At 33.8% G+C, this 15,040-nt stretch overlaps 1 protein-coding gene across 1 annotated transcript in view; it reads right to left on the minus strand.

The window, feature by feature from the left end:
• LOC149792814 (uncharacterized) overlaps window positions 1-15,040 on the minus strand; it is a 107,742-nt gene that overhangs the window by 34,614 nt on the left and 58,088 nt on the right. Inside the window, exons 7-16 of the mRNA XM_089971266.1 lie at window positions 12,732-12,788; window positions 11,967-12,091; window positions 10,541-10,861; window positions 9,074-9,269; window positions 7,518-7,783; window positions 6,800-7,016; window positions 5,960-6,202; window positions 3,025-3,177; window positions 1,809-2,003; window positions 604-852 (exon numbers count right to left, since the gene is read on the minus strand). Coding sequence (XP_089827392.1) covers window positions 604-852; window positions 1,809-2,003; window positions 3,025-3,177; window positions 5,960-6,202; window positions 6,800-7,016; window positions 7,518-7,783; window positions 9,074-9,269; window positions 10,541-10,861; window positions 11,967-12,091; window positions 12,732-12,788 — 2,022 coding nt within the window. The remainder of the gene's footprint in view (window positions 1-603; window positions 853-1,808; window positions 2,004-3,024; window positions 3,178-5,959; window positions 6,203-6,799; window positions 7,017-7,517; window positions 7,784-9,073; window positions 9,270-10,540; window positions 10,862-11,966; window positions 12,092-12,731; window positions 12,789-15,040) is intronic.

Consider the following 15,040-nt stretch of genomic DNA (forward strand, 5'->3'; position numbering starts at 1 on the left):
CTAATTTGATCGATGATTTGAGAAACGATAATTGGAGTAATAGAATAAAAGAACATCCGATGTCCTTAGTAATTTCCAAAAAGCTTGAAAATACCAACCAAAATACTATTTATGATGTTGTTGTTGTTGTTGTTTTAGGGTTTAACGCCATTTTTCAGCACACGATAGGCTATACATGGCGGTCAGTATTAATTGTGGAGGAAGAATCGGGGAAATCCCCGGAAAGAACCACCGACCCTCGAGAACCTACTGGCAAGCTTTCTCACATACCCACATTGGCCGAATCCGAGACTCGAACCTACGCAAACAGAGGTGTGATGGCAGTGATCCTTAACGGAGAGCGCTTTAGACCACTCGGTCACTCGGGGCCCCACTATTCATGATACAGAATGAGATGAAATCAAAGAAGACCTGTCTCAGAACAACAGTTTATAAATCATAGTTTAGTTAGTACGAGACCTACATTGCTCACAGATATCAAGATATAGATGCTGAAAAGAATATTAATTATAATTTTATGAAAAGATACATGGTTCGCTAATATATAGTGCGCATATATAATATATGAAAGAAATGTACTCTTAGTAACAAATATTGACAAACCTATTTGAAGCCGTGTCTCTTCTGTTTCGGCTGAAATACGATGAGTTTCTTTCGCAACATCATCGTCTCCGGTAAACACTAGGTCAAATATACACTCCTGATTTTGTTCCCCACATACAAGAGTTGCATTTTTTACCTTTTCTGAATCAGCTTCGTCAAGAAATTTTGGGACATAATCTGGATGAGCATAATCTGTGTAAGTTTTACTCGTCGGATAGCGAAATATTGTATTTGTTCCATCGACAGCCCCTGGAAAAATAATGGTTGTCTCTGAGACTGTTGTTATGTATGATTTTGTTAATTTATGTTCATTTTATCTTAAGAAAGGCGCTTCATACGGTCGAATACTCATCAATGCTCGAACATGTTTCTTATGAAGCAAAAATGAAAATATCGATCACTGTTTCTTCAACATGCAATCCAGCAAAGATCTCTTAGAACATTGTTTCCGTACAAGTGGTAGTGTTAACACCGGGCGTTGAAATCTCACTAAGTCACAAATTTATAAAGTGACTGCTTGATTGACTGATTGATTAATTGATTCATTCATTCATAATAAAATAAACTAACTAACGACTGCAATTAGTGCAATGTCAATTCAAGCAAATCATTAGGTTTTAATTTTCAAATGAACGACAAGATCGAGGAATATTAAAAATCGTCTGAGACGATCTCCTTTTTACGTTTTTGGCATTACGCAGCCTATTGTTATTAAGGCCACGTTCAGATTTGCCTTCATGTCAGTGAACATTAAGTTACTGATGCTTTTACGGACCCCTACGCGACCAGTAATGAATAAATATATATGGGGTAATAAGCAACATGTACTCTGATTTAGAATAATGATATACCAAGCACATGCTCTCTGTTTGTGTAAGTTTGGATCTTCATTAGTCAGGTTGCATATGACATTGAATAATTTGGTTATTGAAACTGAGATGCATTATTCGAGAATTATTTCATAATACCAAGTAAAGTTTAGTGTTGCATCCATTCATTTTAGGTTTAATTGATGAAAATATAAGAAATTGATTAACGGAGAAGTGTTGTACTAAGGGTATATTTGGGAAAATTCTGCGAATATACATACCGGGTCAAAAGGATGCATGTGACCAGTATCTTAAAAAATTTGAATCATCTCAACTTCACTTATATCAAATCTTTCAGAAAAGGGTTAAGCTTGGAATACGTAAAACATAGCTTACAGCTTTGACCAAACTGGAAAATCTCTCTTTCCCGTATGTTGTCATTTAGTATTGTTCCATTGGAACAAATGAACTCATTAGTAGGGCTGCCGTCGAAGTTTCCGAGAAGTCCCCTGGTTTTTCCTCTGAATAGTGTCGGGATAACGACTGATACAGTGAGCATTTTAACTCCCATAGAAACTGTCATGGAGATACCTATGAAGAGAGACAACATTACATATCAAAGGTTAGGTGGATGGATTTACCCCAAAAGCTACAAAAATATACGTGGTAAGCAAAGAATATTACTGACACAATGTGCGCGATTTAGTATTTAAAACATTGCTTTTATCAGGATATCGCATGGTTGTTTGCATCATCAAAAACAAAACAAAAAGCCATTGTAACCGAATCATACATGTCTTCACTCGTGCTTTGTTGCAAAATATATTTATTGCCAGAGTAATATAGCTTGAACAAGTTATTCACAAATATATGTACACGCATTCTAATGGGTTTGTAGGCAACACATTACAAACGAATTCATTTAAGCTGAACTAGGAAACTAAGTTTGGATTTTAATATTTCTGCAATAAGTAACTGAATAACCTAATTAAACAATGATTGTATTTAATTTTGAGATTACCAGCTATGTTCGTCAACTAATATATGCTCTTGATTTGCTACAGGTTCAAGGAAAGCATTGTTAAAATCGTTCATAAGCTATAATAAAATGACTGAAACTGAGAAAAAAAGACAAAATCTGTTCAATATCGAACTCTTCCGAGATGTAGATCAATTAGTGTTTCAAAAAGGTACTTTGACGTCAATCTAGTGAAATCTCCATTTCGTGGTTGTTCACTCATAAATCAGATCTCAGCATAACTTGGTCAAGAACTAAAACTTCTAACAATATCGACAAAGTCTGTTAATCGACGCACCTTTCCAATATTTTGTTGGATACAACTCCTATGTTTTAAAAGTCATATCTGGTTGACATTAAAACAAAGTCTAGCTGAAAGGGCAATGCGCAAACAGATGTTAAGACTGATAGCTGGACGCTGATTTTTTGTTCTTGGTTCCCTCACCTTGATGACAATGAATAATGACTACTTTCATATATATATATATATATATATATATATATATATATATATATATATATATATATATATATATATATATACCTTATTGCAAAAAGGCAGTATAAATCAAACGAATTTTTTAAATGTTATACCTGAAGCAAATACCGCTGTGAACGCCTTCTTGTCATTGTCTCTGATGAAAGATACATTTTCAGTATCAACGCTAAAAGAAATTTCATTTGCAAAGGAAATAGTATAGTCATCAAACTTGTTACTTGATCCGGTCTTAGCAAAAACTGAAAACCCTGTAAGATAAAAAAAACAGCAATATGTTACACAGGCTATTGAGACTGTTATGGGGAAAGAAGAAGTTTAGACGATGAATGAGAATGGAGAAATGTTGGTAGACATTTGAACCCAACAATATTTTTCTTATTGTACTTTCTGATATAAACGTTATCTCAAATATGACAATATCTGTGTCGTCGCGCTTAAAATTATGCCATGATCTTCAAGAGATGGAACTTGCCTGGTTTACCCAATAGCAGTCTTCATTGATTTTTATTCATTCAATCAATGAGTTGTCGGTTCTTATCATAAGGCTTCCATGGCCGACCTCCATCGCAATCGGTCCAGAACTATCTATTCCAGGGCTTACCATTGTTTTCGACTCTTGATTATATGTCCGTTCGCCACGTTTTGTATTTCTCCCACTTCTTCGTATCTCCAGCTGTAATTCATCTCTTTAGGAATGATTGTTGTTAATCGTCATCCAAAGATGCCCCACATATCGAACGCCTTGTTGTGATTTCTACATTTAAGCTGTTCATTCCAGTTATTTCTCAGACCCTTTGTTGTACACTTTTTGTGGTCATCTCGACTGCAGAATCTTTCGTACATATTTACCCCTAAAATCCATCACCCTTGTATATTATACAGAACCATACATAGGTGTTGATCTTCCATTACTTCTATAAAGTCCTCAAATATAATTTCCGTGATTTCTATGATATCCATTTACTAAATGGAGTGAGGCATTTTGTATTCCGATCTTTACTCCAGTTAAAAGATGGTGTTACCTGATGATGCTTCTGTTCAATGCCATTTTGTTATTGCTTCTATTGTTGTTGACTATTTGTTTAGTTGTCTTTTCCTTTCTCGCAACCCCAACATCAGCTGCCTCTTTTTGTAGCTCACTGGTCTTCACTTGCTTATATTCCTGTGTGTATAAAGTGAGACATATCAGCAGCATAATGATAGTGTTTGGCTCACATTGTTCCCTTGTAACCGTGATAATTTCAGTTCTCACTCTAGACTAAGAAACACTGGTCTCCGTTGACATCTAATCCTTTTTTGACCGTCACAGCTTACGATGATTTTATCCATTTCCTATTAAACATATTACCGATTTGGTTCTGGTTATTGTCAGAGCTGAGGTCAGGGTTACTTTAAGAATAGTTTTGTGCATGAATAAGATCAATCCAAGTCAATGACTGATTTGTATTCAAATGTCTACCAACATTTCTCCTTTTGCGTTCATAGTCCAAACTGCTTATTTACCAATAACAGTCTCAACTCTATCTTGTCCACTCCGACAATTCAATTCAGGTCATTGATGATTCTTGTTTTTAGTACACAGTAAAACATATCCTTACTATTATCACTGTCCGCAGTTATTGTTGATATACACCATATGGTGGTATAACTTCTGTAGTATTCAAACGTATTAAGATAAGTCTCAGTTAATTAGACTGTGTATGTAAGTTCCCATTGCTTGCTTCCTTGAAATTAGTGATACGTCTTCCAGGTGTTAATCATCTGTTTTTCGTATCTCTTTTTCATGTAAATGTAGCTTGTGATCCTTAACGTGGTGAATTAGCTGGCATCACGAACAACCCTCGCTTTTATCATCAGCGTGAATCCGGCCATGCTTCATTTCGAAGGACCAACATAATCGGAGTTTTTTTTAATAATTTGTTTTATATTCATTTACTTTAGCATGGTTGATTTAAGAATGTTCAATCGGTATTTCAGTACCGCACATACAAAATGAAACTATATTAGGTGTTTCAATCAAGTTCCCGATTTGTTTTTACTTCCAGGTACACTGTACATCTAAATATACTTGGAAAACATAGAATGGAAGGGGTTATGAAATAAATACAAAATATAATTAATGTATTATTCCGAGTCGCTAAGAAGGACACATTTCGATACGATATTCGACTTGGCCTAAAACCTTTTCCATCTTGTGTCGGCTTATTAATCTCGCTTTTTCAGTCGACTATGAAAAATGGTATATATGGGTTAGGGTATTACCAACATATGCATATGGGTACTTTCTTCGTTTTACTTTGCACATTGTTCATCATGTGCCTTGAAACCTATATTAATTATTCAATTGTATATCGATGTCGACCACGATCTGTTTTTAGTTTATTTATATTTCCTCTACATTTTATTCTTATTAGTATTCCATTTATCGTTCATGTTAATTCGTGTCAGCTGTTTCTAAGTTTAATTGGAAACAACGTTTATTTTGAGTACCATTCTTAATTTACTTCTTTTTTCTTCTTCTTAATTTTAAAATAGTTACTGTAAAAACTTCTGATATCTTTGCTTTTTGCGATTTGTTTTACAGTTGCTTGTCAAACGAAGAGTCATGATTATGCCTTTTACAATGGACTTCAGATGCTGAGTGACTATGAAACTTCTTGTATCCTTATGTTTATTCATGTATGCATCAAGCTATTTTTTTCTCCATCATAAGTGCACTCCTTGATTTATTCCAATTTGATGCCGTTAGTTATGAAATTCTGAAATAATTTAATATTTGAGCACACATATTTCAAGCTGGGAATTTCGGAGCTTTCCTCAGTTTCTCGCTGCTGTTGTGACTATAAGCGTCTTGAAAACTTAAGTATACATATGTGTCATGTAACGGTTTTTTTTGGTATTATCGTTAAGTGCACTTTGCTTCATTAGAGTTATTAGAACAGAACATACAATTCTAAATATCATATGTTAACATTTCCCTCATTGTTTTGTAGAAGATATGCTCAGACAACTATGCAAAGCAAATTGAACCTGTTTTTGAGCTGTTCAGTTCCACCTGCACTTGAGCGCCACGGTCATCCTTGGCAGAGAATGCTGAAAATATTGTGGCATCGCTAACCTTGCCATCTGCCTTTTCAGCTCGAGATGTTCTCGCCTGAAGAATGAACGAAGTATTATCTGAGTCCAGGTTTAGAAGTATATACTCTCCATAGCCGTTAAAGGTGTATGTACGTCCATCTAATGTCTGAATATGAGGATCTCCCCAGAAATTTCCTGCAAGTAAACAATCACCTTTGTCAAGTGTACGAAAAGAGGAAATGTTGCCTTGTTTGCATTTGCTATGTGAACACTCTTTTCTCGTGGTAAATGAATCATGAAAATGTTCTTTGTTTCTACTGTATTTTCTTCGATTGTAAAATTGTATTTGAAATTATTTCACGTAAATGTTGTTAATGAATCTCCTTTTATGTGTGCTGAATTGAAATGCAGAATATATAACATATAACTTTTTTCCATTGTGACACCTTTAAGCCATGTTCCAAGACATTGATTCCTTTGAAAATAATAAACAGTAACAGTCTGCCCATTTTAAAAGGCCTGCTGAATCTTAAAACCAAGAACAGATATAAATTACTCATTTGAAAATAAAATCATGAGGTTTTTAAATTTAAATTTAAATATACATTCTAATCGCGACTAATTGGGACACTAACTCCCAATAGGAATCGGCTGATCACAAGTTAAGATTTTAAGAGAAAATTAGAACAATTCAGCCTGTTTCGTTAAGAACAACCAAATTTTATATTTTTATTATCTATAGACACACAAATAGCTCAGAATCCGGCAAGATTAGAATGTATCCGCCTTTACCAAATTGCAGAGGGAAAGTTGTATAGCAGCTTCCTACGGGTCTTAACGCATGATAGAGGTTGCAGAGGTCGCTTTTGTCGCAGCAGTTCTCCCGCATTTCTAAATCGTCTCTGATATGCCAGTTTTGAAAAAACCAGGGATTATAGCGGATATAGCCCCCTGCATAAGGTCCTGATGGAACGAAGTGTTGATCGACGGAATTTTGATAGCAACATGTCTGAAATAAATTGACAGCCATGTACAGTTACTTGTAAGTATTATATATGTGACTTGCTTCGACCTATGTTCTCATAATTAAAAATACATCCGTCCAATTGTTGAATATATAATGACAATTTAAGACTGCAAACCATACCAATTCAAAATCTAATTTCGTACTATTATCAGAACAAATTGTTCCCGTGCATTTTTTGTCAATAAATGATACCGCGTCCGTTTTAAAAATGTATAGGACATTTTTTAATTCTTGCTAGGTCATACAATCGTTTTCCTTCTATAGGTACGATTGGTTGGCAATATGTGTTGGTGTAACTTAATCGTTTATTTTTAATAATGTTCTGTTAAATAATTGCTTCCATCTTAGTTCAGTATTTTGCACATACAAAAATGAATTACTACTGAAATATCAACTTAATTCATTTCGTAGATTAATCATCAAGTCAGTAAATATATTTATTTTGCTTTAGATTCTGTTACAAGCCAATATAAATCGATGTACCTTTCCAGCACCTAATGGTCTAAACCACCAAGATGGACGCATGTAACTACACTGAGCATCACCTTGCCTTAAACGTAGGTTTGTAAATCTGACATCTCTTCGAAGAAATTCTATAGTGCATGGGCAGTCGGGCATTTGGGATATAGATTCGTTGTATAATGCCTTCCCTGGGTTGTTTCTTGAGTACCATTTGATACATTTGTGTCTGAGTAAATTATCTTGATTTTGGAGATCGGTAAGTTCATAGAAAATGGCTCCTTTTTCGCCTAAATAAAGAAAATGTCTTTATTTACCAACATAAATAAAATGTCAGCATTCCCTGTGATTACTGTAAATAATACATTTCATTCTCAAGCAAACTTATTATATATAAAGAGAGAGATTATGTACGCTGTATCAATGGTGTAACACGAGAGGTATACATTTTTCTTTAAAAGGAAACGAGGCATGTCGAGTTTCCTTTTAATTAATAATTTATTCAATGAATGGTATATCATTAATGCAGCATATATACTATACCTATATTGTATTTATATCACATGCAAATAAACATATTGGCCCTTCGAACGGAGTTAAAATTGACTCCAGGCAATTGTGCATTGACCTAATGAATGAATTCCTCACATCCCTGCCGAGTGTGTCAGCTACAAAATGTAGTTCTGTACCTTTTGTGGATAATGTCAATCATATTTGCATTCTGATAAGTTTGGTTGTTTTCTTTTCTTAATATCTATTTTACTCACATTAATTAAATCAATATAAGACACACTTATAATATAAGCATGAAAGATTGTTTTAATAAATAAAGTAGAGCACTGCAAATACTGAACGATCAGCAGAAAGCAGAACGAATTGCAATGAAATCGTATAAATATTAAATTAATTTAAAAGACTGGGATTTTTAATACTTTTCATCGTTATTTTCATACGTCAGTAATGATTAACGAGTGTAATCATCATGGATGTAGAATCAACATCATACCGTTGCAAGAATGTTTATATATGCGTATTACTGAGCCATGGGCGGATCACAATTTCATATACCATTAGTATTGATATATCAAACTGTTTTATACCAACACTAAAAGCCATGTCATTTTTAATGTTTGTGGTACACACACACACACTCAGATATATATATATATATATATATATATATATATATATATATATATATATATATATATATATATATATATATATATATATATATATATATATATATGTGTGTGTGTGTGTGTGTGTGTGTGTGTGTGTGTGTGTGTGTCACAGGCACAGGCACATGTATCATACATGTAATCAACATGACTGTTAATTTGAAGAACGATGCGTTCAATCATCTCCGCTGGTGTCATAGTTTGTGCTGTTGCGACAAGGAACACATTTTTATCTGTACCTACATAGCTTGGATAAATATTTATTACCATCGTGTCCACGAAAACTTTGTAAGTCGTTGAATCTTATAATTCATGGTTCGAAGCAATCACAAAGTTAAAAAGAACTGGTGCCCTACGAAAACTAGGTAATTTATTGTAATATATAAAATTGTTGCTCACCATTTTTTCGTAAAATTTTTGCGATATTCCAAGCAAAGGGCGTCGATGAGTACAAGTGCTGATTAGACTGTCCAGATCTCATCATATAACCAATAACGACATTGTTATCGCGAAGATTCATTTCATTTTCAAAGTATATGTAGAGAACATACGTATCCAAGCCATCAGAAACAAGAACCAGTTGAAATGACATGGTCTGCAACAAGAAGGAAAATGTGGCAGTCTGAATTACTACTGTACAGGTAAACACCTTTAGACATAATAAACACTCATAAATATAGTGTCATATATATATATATATATATATATATATATATATATATATATATATATATATATATATATATATATATATATATATGCTCATGACTGTAAATTGTAGTTATTATCTATAGCTAATTTTTTTTTAGATGCATATAGATTTTTAATTTAAGATAGTAAGGGTGCCTGCATATTACCTAGGATCTATAAGTATGTGTTGTCATGTTTCGAATAATAAAACGTGTTGACACGTTTGGGTTATTTCCCATTAAATATGTTGGTCAGGTGGGTTCTTAGAAGAATTAAGTTATTTCCCATTGGATGGGACGGTCAGGTGGATTCATGTGAAATTACGCAAAGTAAGTAGGAGCAAAATGCATTTTAGTGCCTTATGCTTGTATATAAAAAAAGATCTAAGCAACTGATTTCATTCCTATTTTGGTTCTTATCTAATATCTTCTTGTGTTATTATCAGTCTGGAGATGTATTAAATGTTGTGTCTATATATTATTTAAGAGAGTTCATTTGCTTAGATTATTCATCGGAACTACAAAGTGCTCATTGTACTAAAATTGTATTCTTAAATATTGTAAATTTTTTCAAAGGAGTTCTGGATAATGCCAGTTTTAATACTTCATAAATTTTGGCAGACCAGAACATTCGAGGATCTAAGTAGAACTTTTTAGGATTATTCTGGATTTAATTCATAATACTGTAAGTTCCTCATAAATTTTCATTGTATAGCTTTGATAATTGAATTACAAAATTTGCTGCTTTTGCATATTTCTATAACTTAGTGTATGTTACTTAGTTTATGACCATAAAGTTTATATATATATATATATATATATATATATATATATATATATATATATATATATATATATATATATATATAGTGGATTATAGTGTTTTAGAGACTCAAAGTAATTTTAACATATTTTTCATCATAAATAATATAGTATTTTGCAATGATGCTAATTTTTATTTACTCATGCTCACATCCATTACTGTATGTATCTTTTTCTTTAATGTTGCAATGCATTCGAAAATTCACTGGCATATTGGCTTAATTTTTGTATACATTCAGATCAAGCTATTATTGACAAAGAACTATTGTTTAAGTATAAGGCGATCGAAAGAGTAATCCATTTACAGTACCTTCTATAACTATTCTGAATGATATCTCAAAAGGATAGGTCATACCTCATTAGAACGTTTCTCGGCTGGAAACGGTGCAACTTTATGCCAGGTAACTAGCAGTAGGAATTGGGCCTCGAAGAACCTTGTGTTCGTCTTCATATCTCGAACATATGCCTCCGCTTTGATAACATTTTGACGCTGTCGGAAGTCGTCATCTTTTGAAGCGTCATTTACTTGGTAGTACACCACACCGTCGTTTCTTAATTCAATGTCTGTATAGTATGGCATAAAAACATCGAATTCTTGGGACACTGACATAAAATCTTTTGGAATCTTTGAAGTAACGTATGGTTTATCTATGGTGACTAGGCCATTGCTGCATACCTGTAATGACGACGAAGAATTATTTTTCGATAATATAATCCAAAAATCGCAATAAGATTAGGCAAATTAAGAATGCATTGAACCAAGGACAGAATAAATCTTTCAAACTTTCTAACTTGGGGTAAGGATAAATGAATATATCTTCATGGTGAAATGGTAATATAACGTATCATTAATGCTGAGAGAGGTAAATTACTCACATGCCCGTCGTCAAGAATCTACCATAAATAGCTATTAGCGTAGTTCATCGCAACTGTTATCAACTAACAGATCTCAAAGAAAAGACTATTAAAAATATATCAATCCGAGTTTCGTATGAAATTGGAGTGACCAATGTCAACATTGAAGGAGTAACATTGTTATTTCTTCCGTTCTCAGCTTAAACACATAAATTTCAAACCGAACATTTCAACGAAACGTGATTTTCCAAAAGCAAGAAGTCAATAGCTCAACTTCTAGCGAACAATGCAAACATATTATTCCATTAGGAACAATATTATTTTATCATATGACCCCCATTTGTCATTTAGGCTCATGCGCATATAATATTTGTATATTGCACACGAGAGCAAATTATGTCAGGACGTTATGAAAAACGAAGATGTAATGTGCAAGACTTTCAAGAACACTTGAAAGTCATTAGGTGACACTAAGCGCTTTATTTATTAAATGTTATGGTTATCAGCGTGTGATAAATAGAATATTACATTCGTGCTCATTTCAAATATAATTTATGAAACCTAATTAATTACTTTGCTCACCATTCATGTCAAGCTAGGATAACCCTTAAGAGCGTGAAATGTTAAGTTACTGGTGTGACAGGTTCAAAATGCGACAATCTTCCATTTGTCATTCTCTTTTAACAAAGGCAAATTAAAAAGACACCACCTTCCCAAAAAAACTAACAATGAGATGAAATAATAATAATAATAATAATAATAATAATAATAAAATAATAATAATAATAATAATAATAAAAGATAGAGTAGGTTCAATGCCTCGCATGAAAATCTGTTTAAGAATACATTCATGCAATAGATTTATATTCTTCAGAGCTTTACCTTTATCAGATTTATTTCATAAACGTTTATGTGAATATACTCACAAAAATCTCTCTCCGAAGGATCTTAAATAGCGGGAATATGAAGCTGTTTGGAACCGCGGAACAGTCATCGTCAACATCACTTAATAGTTTGTCACCATTGTCCAGCCCATATAGAAACGTTTGATCTGAAAAATTCGGACAAATTTGGACATAACATCTTTCGTACCGCTTAGCTATTGTTTAGGGGCAGGATCAGGGTGCGCTGATGCAGTTTCGTTATTATTGTGTGTTTGGGTGGGGATTTTTACTCTGTATATGTTACCTGTGTACCTATATATCATACAGTCGTACCATCTAAGTATTAAAATGACAAGGGTGACACTTATTCCAGTTTCATTCTTTCATAAAATCTAAATGCTGTATAATCTGTTATATTTATAAATGAAAGGGCACTGGAAACCTAACACATCAAATATAACATTACATCTGCCTTTAATCGGCGATTTTGTTTTATTTTATTGTTTTTATTGGTGGGGGGGGGGTAGTTCTCTCTCCGCAATTCATTTTATAGTTTTGATATGTAGATTCACATAGGGTGAAATACTATGCATATAATTCTCCGCGCTGATGTATTCGTCGAATTTGTGTAATACAGCTTTATGCCTGTATTTTGCAACTGAATGTGTCAAGTTGGTTGGTGATCAATGTTTGTTTGCACCCTTTGCCAACAAATTAACTCTATCTAGTTAACACTTTTTTTTTTGAATACGTCAGAGTGTAAACAATCAACCAATACTATTAGAAACGTAACACTGAATATCTTACCGCTGATAGTCTCCAGTGTTTCGTATGTCAGTGGATAGAATAGAACCCCTAGAATCCCTGAAAAAAGAACTATATCTTAAACAAATAGAATTGAATGGGCTTTAAAATTAAATTATACAGCATAAGTTGTTTTTATATGATTTAATTATAGGTTGTTGGGTGACTAATAAGCAAATTGTAAGAATTATTTGAATGAAAATATGCCGGCTGCAATAGGTGATTTACTTTGTGAGTGGATGTCTTTTTCTAGTCGTCCAGGTTTAAACCACTTGAGTTAAATGTTCTAAGGCGGCGTATCCAGTATGATTCCTTTCCTTTCCTGGTTTCGAAACTCCATGTGGGGTTGTCAGCAATTGCAGTAAGTGTTACATCACTGAAAGTGTGGCCAAAGGAAGAGAATTATTCTGAAAATGGACTTCTGTACAGCCTCTTTGTCATCCAATCAGATCTGTGAAGACTGATCCTTTTGTGTAACTTTTCATTTTCTCTCACATTCTGAAGGCTACAGATCTTAAATGTAATGAGATAAATCTGTTTCGCACGTTCTGTTTGGACCATGTATATTCAGTGTTTCGCTAGTCACTGTACTGGATAATGTGCTGGTCTCTATCATGTATCACAGGTTTTGCACAGCGACGCACAAATAAAATCATGTTTTTCAGCCGGCAATTCATTTCAATATTTTAATTTAATCATGATTTGAAAGAGATGTAACAACTTAAATAGCTAGAATAACAGAGGAGGGGGAACGAATAGAGGAGGAATAAAGCAGGGGCTAAAGAAGTGGAATCTCAACATGATGAAATATAATATCAAAAAAGGTATGAATTTTCCAATCAGCTAAAAGTCAACTGAACAAACAATTAACCGAATCCTGCCGTCTCACATTCCTGAGAGAGAGAGAGAGAGAGAGAGAGAGAGAGAGAGAGAGAGAGAGAGATTGTGCAGGGTTTCCTTTGACAGTCGACTACAGCCACGAAATATAAGGACGGGTCGTATTGGAAGTCTGGTGACTTCACCCCACATAGCTATTGTCCATCATTTAATTCATTCGTTTTAGCAATGAATCTAACTTAGTTTTACCAAAAATTATCGAACGTCCATTATTAATTGCTGGGCTACAATTGGGGCTGTTACATGGAACGCTCCAAGTCCGATGGCTTCGTGTAACATAAACTACGCCTTTATTTTTTTAAAAAGTGAAATTATAAATTTTCAATAGTCTAATTATCAAACTTCTGGTCTTAATTAATTAGTGGCTAACAAATGAAATTGTTAAGCTATATGTGCCATGAAAAATGGCTTCATGTAATATAAATGACACCTAAACACACATGTACTTAATATACAAGACTTTCTTGAGATGTTCAGTTTTGTTCAAATGTGTAATCAATAACAAGAATAATTATTTTAATTCTTTATTATGATATTACTATTGTACAAAAGCTTTGTGTGTCTTATATTAAGAACATTTTTAAGAAACGCATATAATGTTTTTTTTTGGCAATTCTGGTAAGATTTTGACACGCATGTCCGCGCTCAACATAAGCATAAGGGAAACTCCTAATGACAATGAAAATGGGTGTCATAAGTATTCAACTGTATCTCATTGGATTATAATTACATATTTGAAAAATGTTGCCAAACAAAAAACACCTTATTGATATAATCATTCAATGTTATGTATATTGAACACAGTTTCTGCAGTGACGTCACAGGTTTGCGCATGCGTAGATAGCTGTTTACAAGAAATCGTGTGCCTGTTCTACGAAGAGGTCTCATTTTGGATGCAATGATATTGCCTATTCCAGTAAACGAATGTGCGTCAATTCTTCGTACACGTGAAATGTCTGCCTGACTTGTCCCAAGTTGGTGGACAATGCCCTGCACTTATGAGACAACATATCAAACTTTGTATTGTCAAAACATTTAATCAAAATTTTTCAAGCCGATGTTCAAAGTCCCACAACTTTTACTCTGTGTGATATACGCCTGAAAGTACATTACCTCCCCTGGGATTGATAATGCTACTGCAACAATGCTGTAGACTTGGTGGCAAGAGCCCACCTGGAGTAAACATTACACTATGCAAAATGCGTCACACGCAGTACAGACTGAATTTGCTGCGGGTTTTTCTCAACAACGGGTTTGTGCAGAATGAGAAGATTTTGTCAAATATTTTAGCAGACTAAATCAGGAATTCTTTATTTGCGATGATGAAGAACACGACTGACGATGTTAAAATGCAGCAAGCAGCAACATTCACAATTTACCGATGAAGCCACTATGAAGTACAACTGAGTCGTCAT

Source organism: Sinohyriopsis cumingii, chromosome 9, assembly GCF_028554795.1.
Source record: "Sinohyriopsis cumingii isolate HCF-2022 chromosome 9, ASM2855479v2, whole genome shotgun sequence".
Classification (NCBI taxonomy): Eukaryota; Metazoa; Mollusca; class Bivalvia; order Unionida; family Unionidae; genus Sinohyriopsis; species Sinohyriopsis cumingii.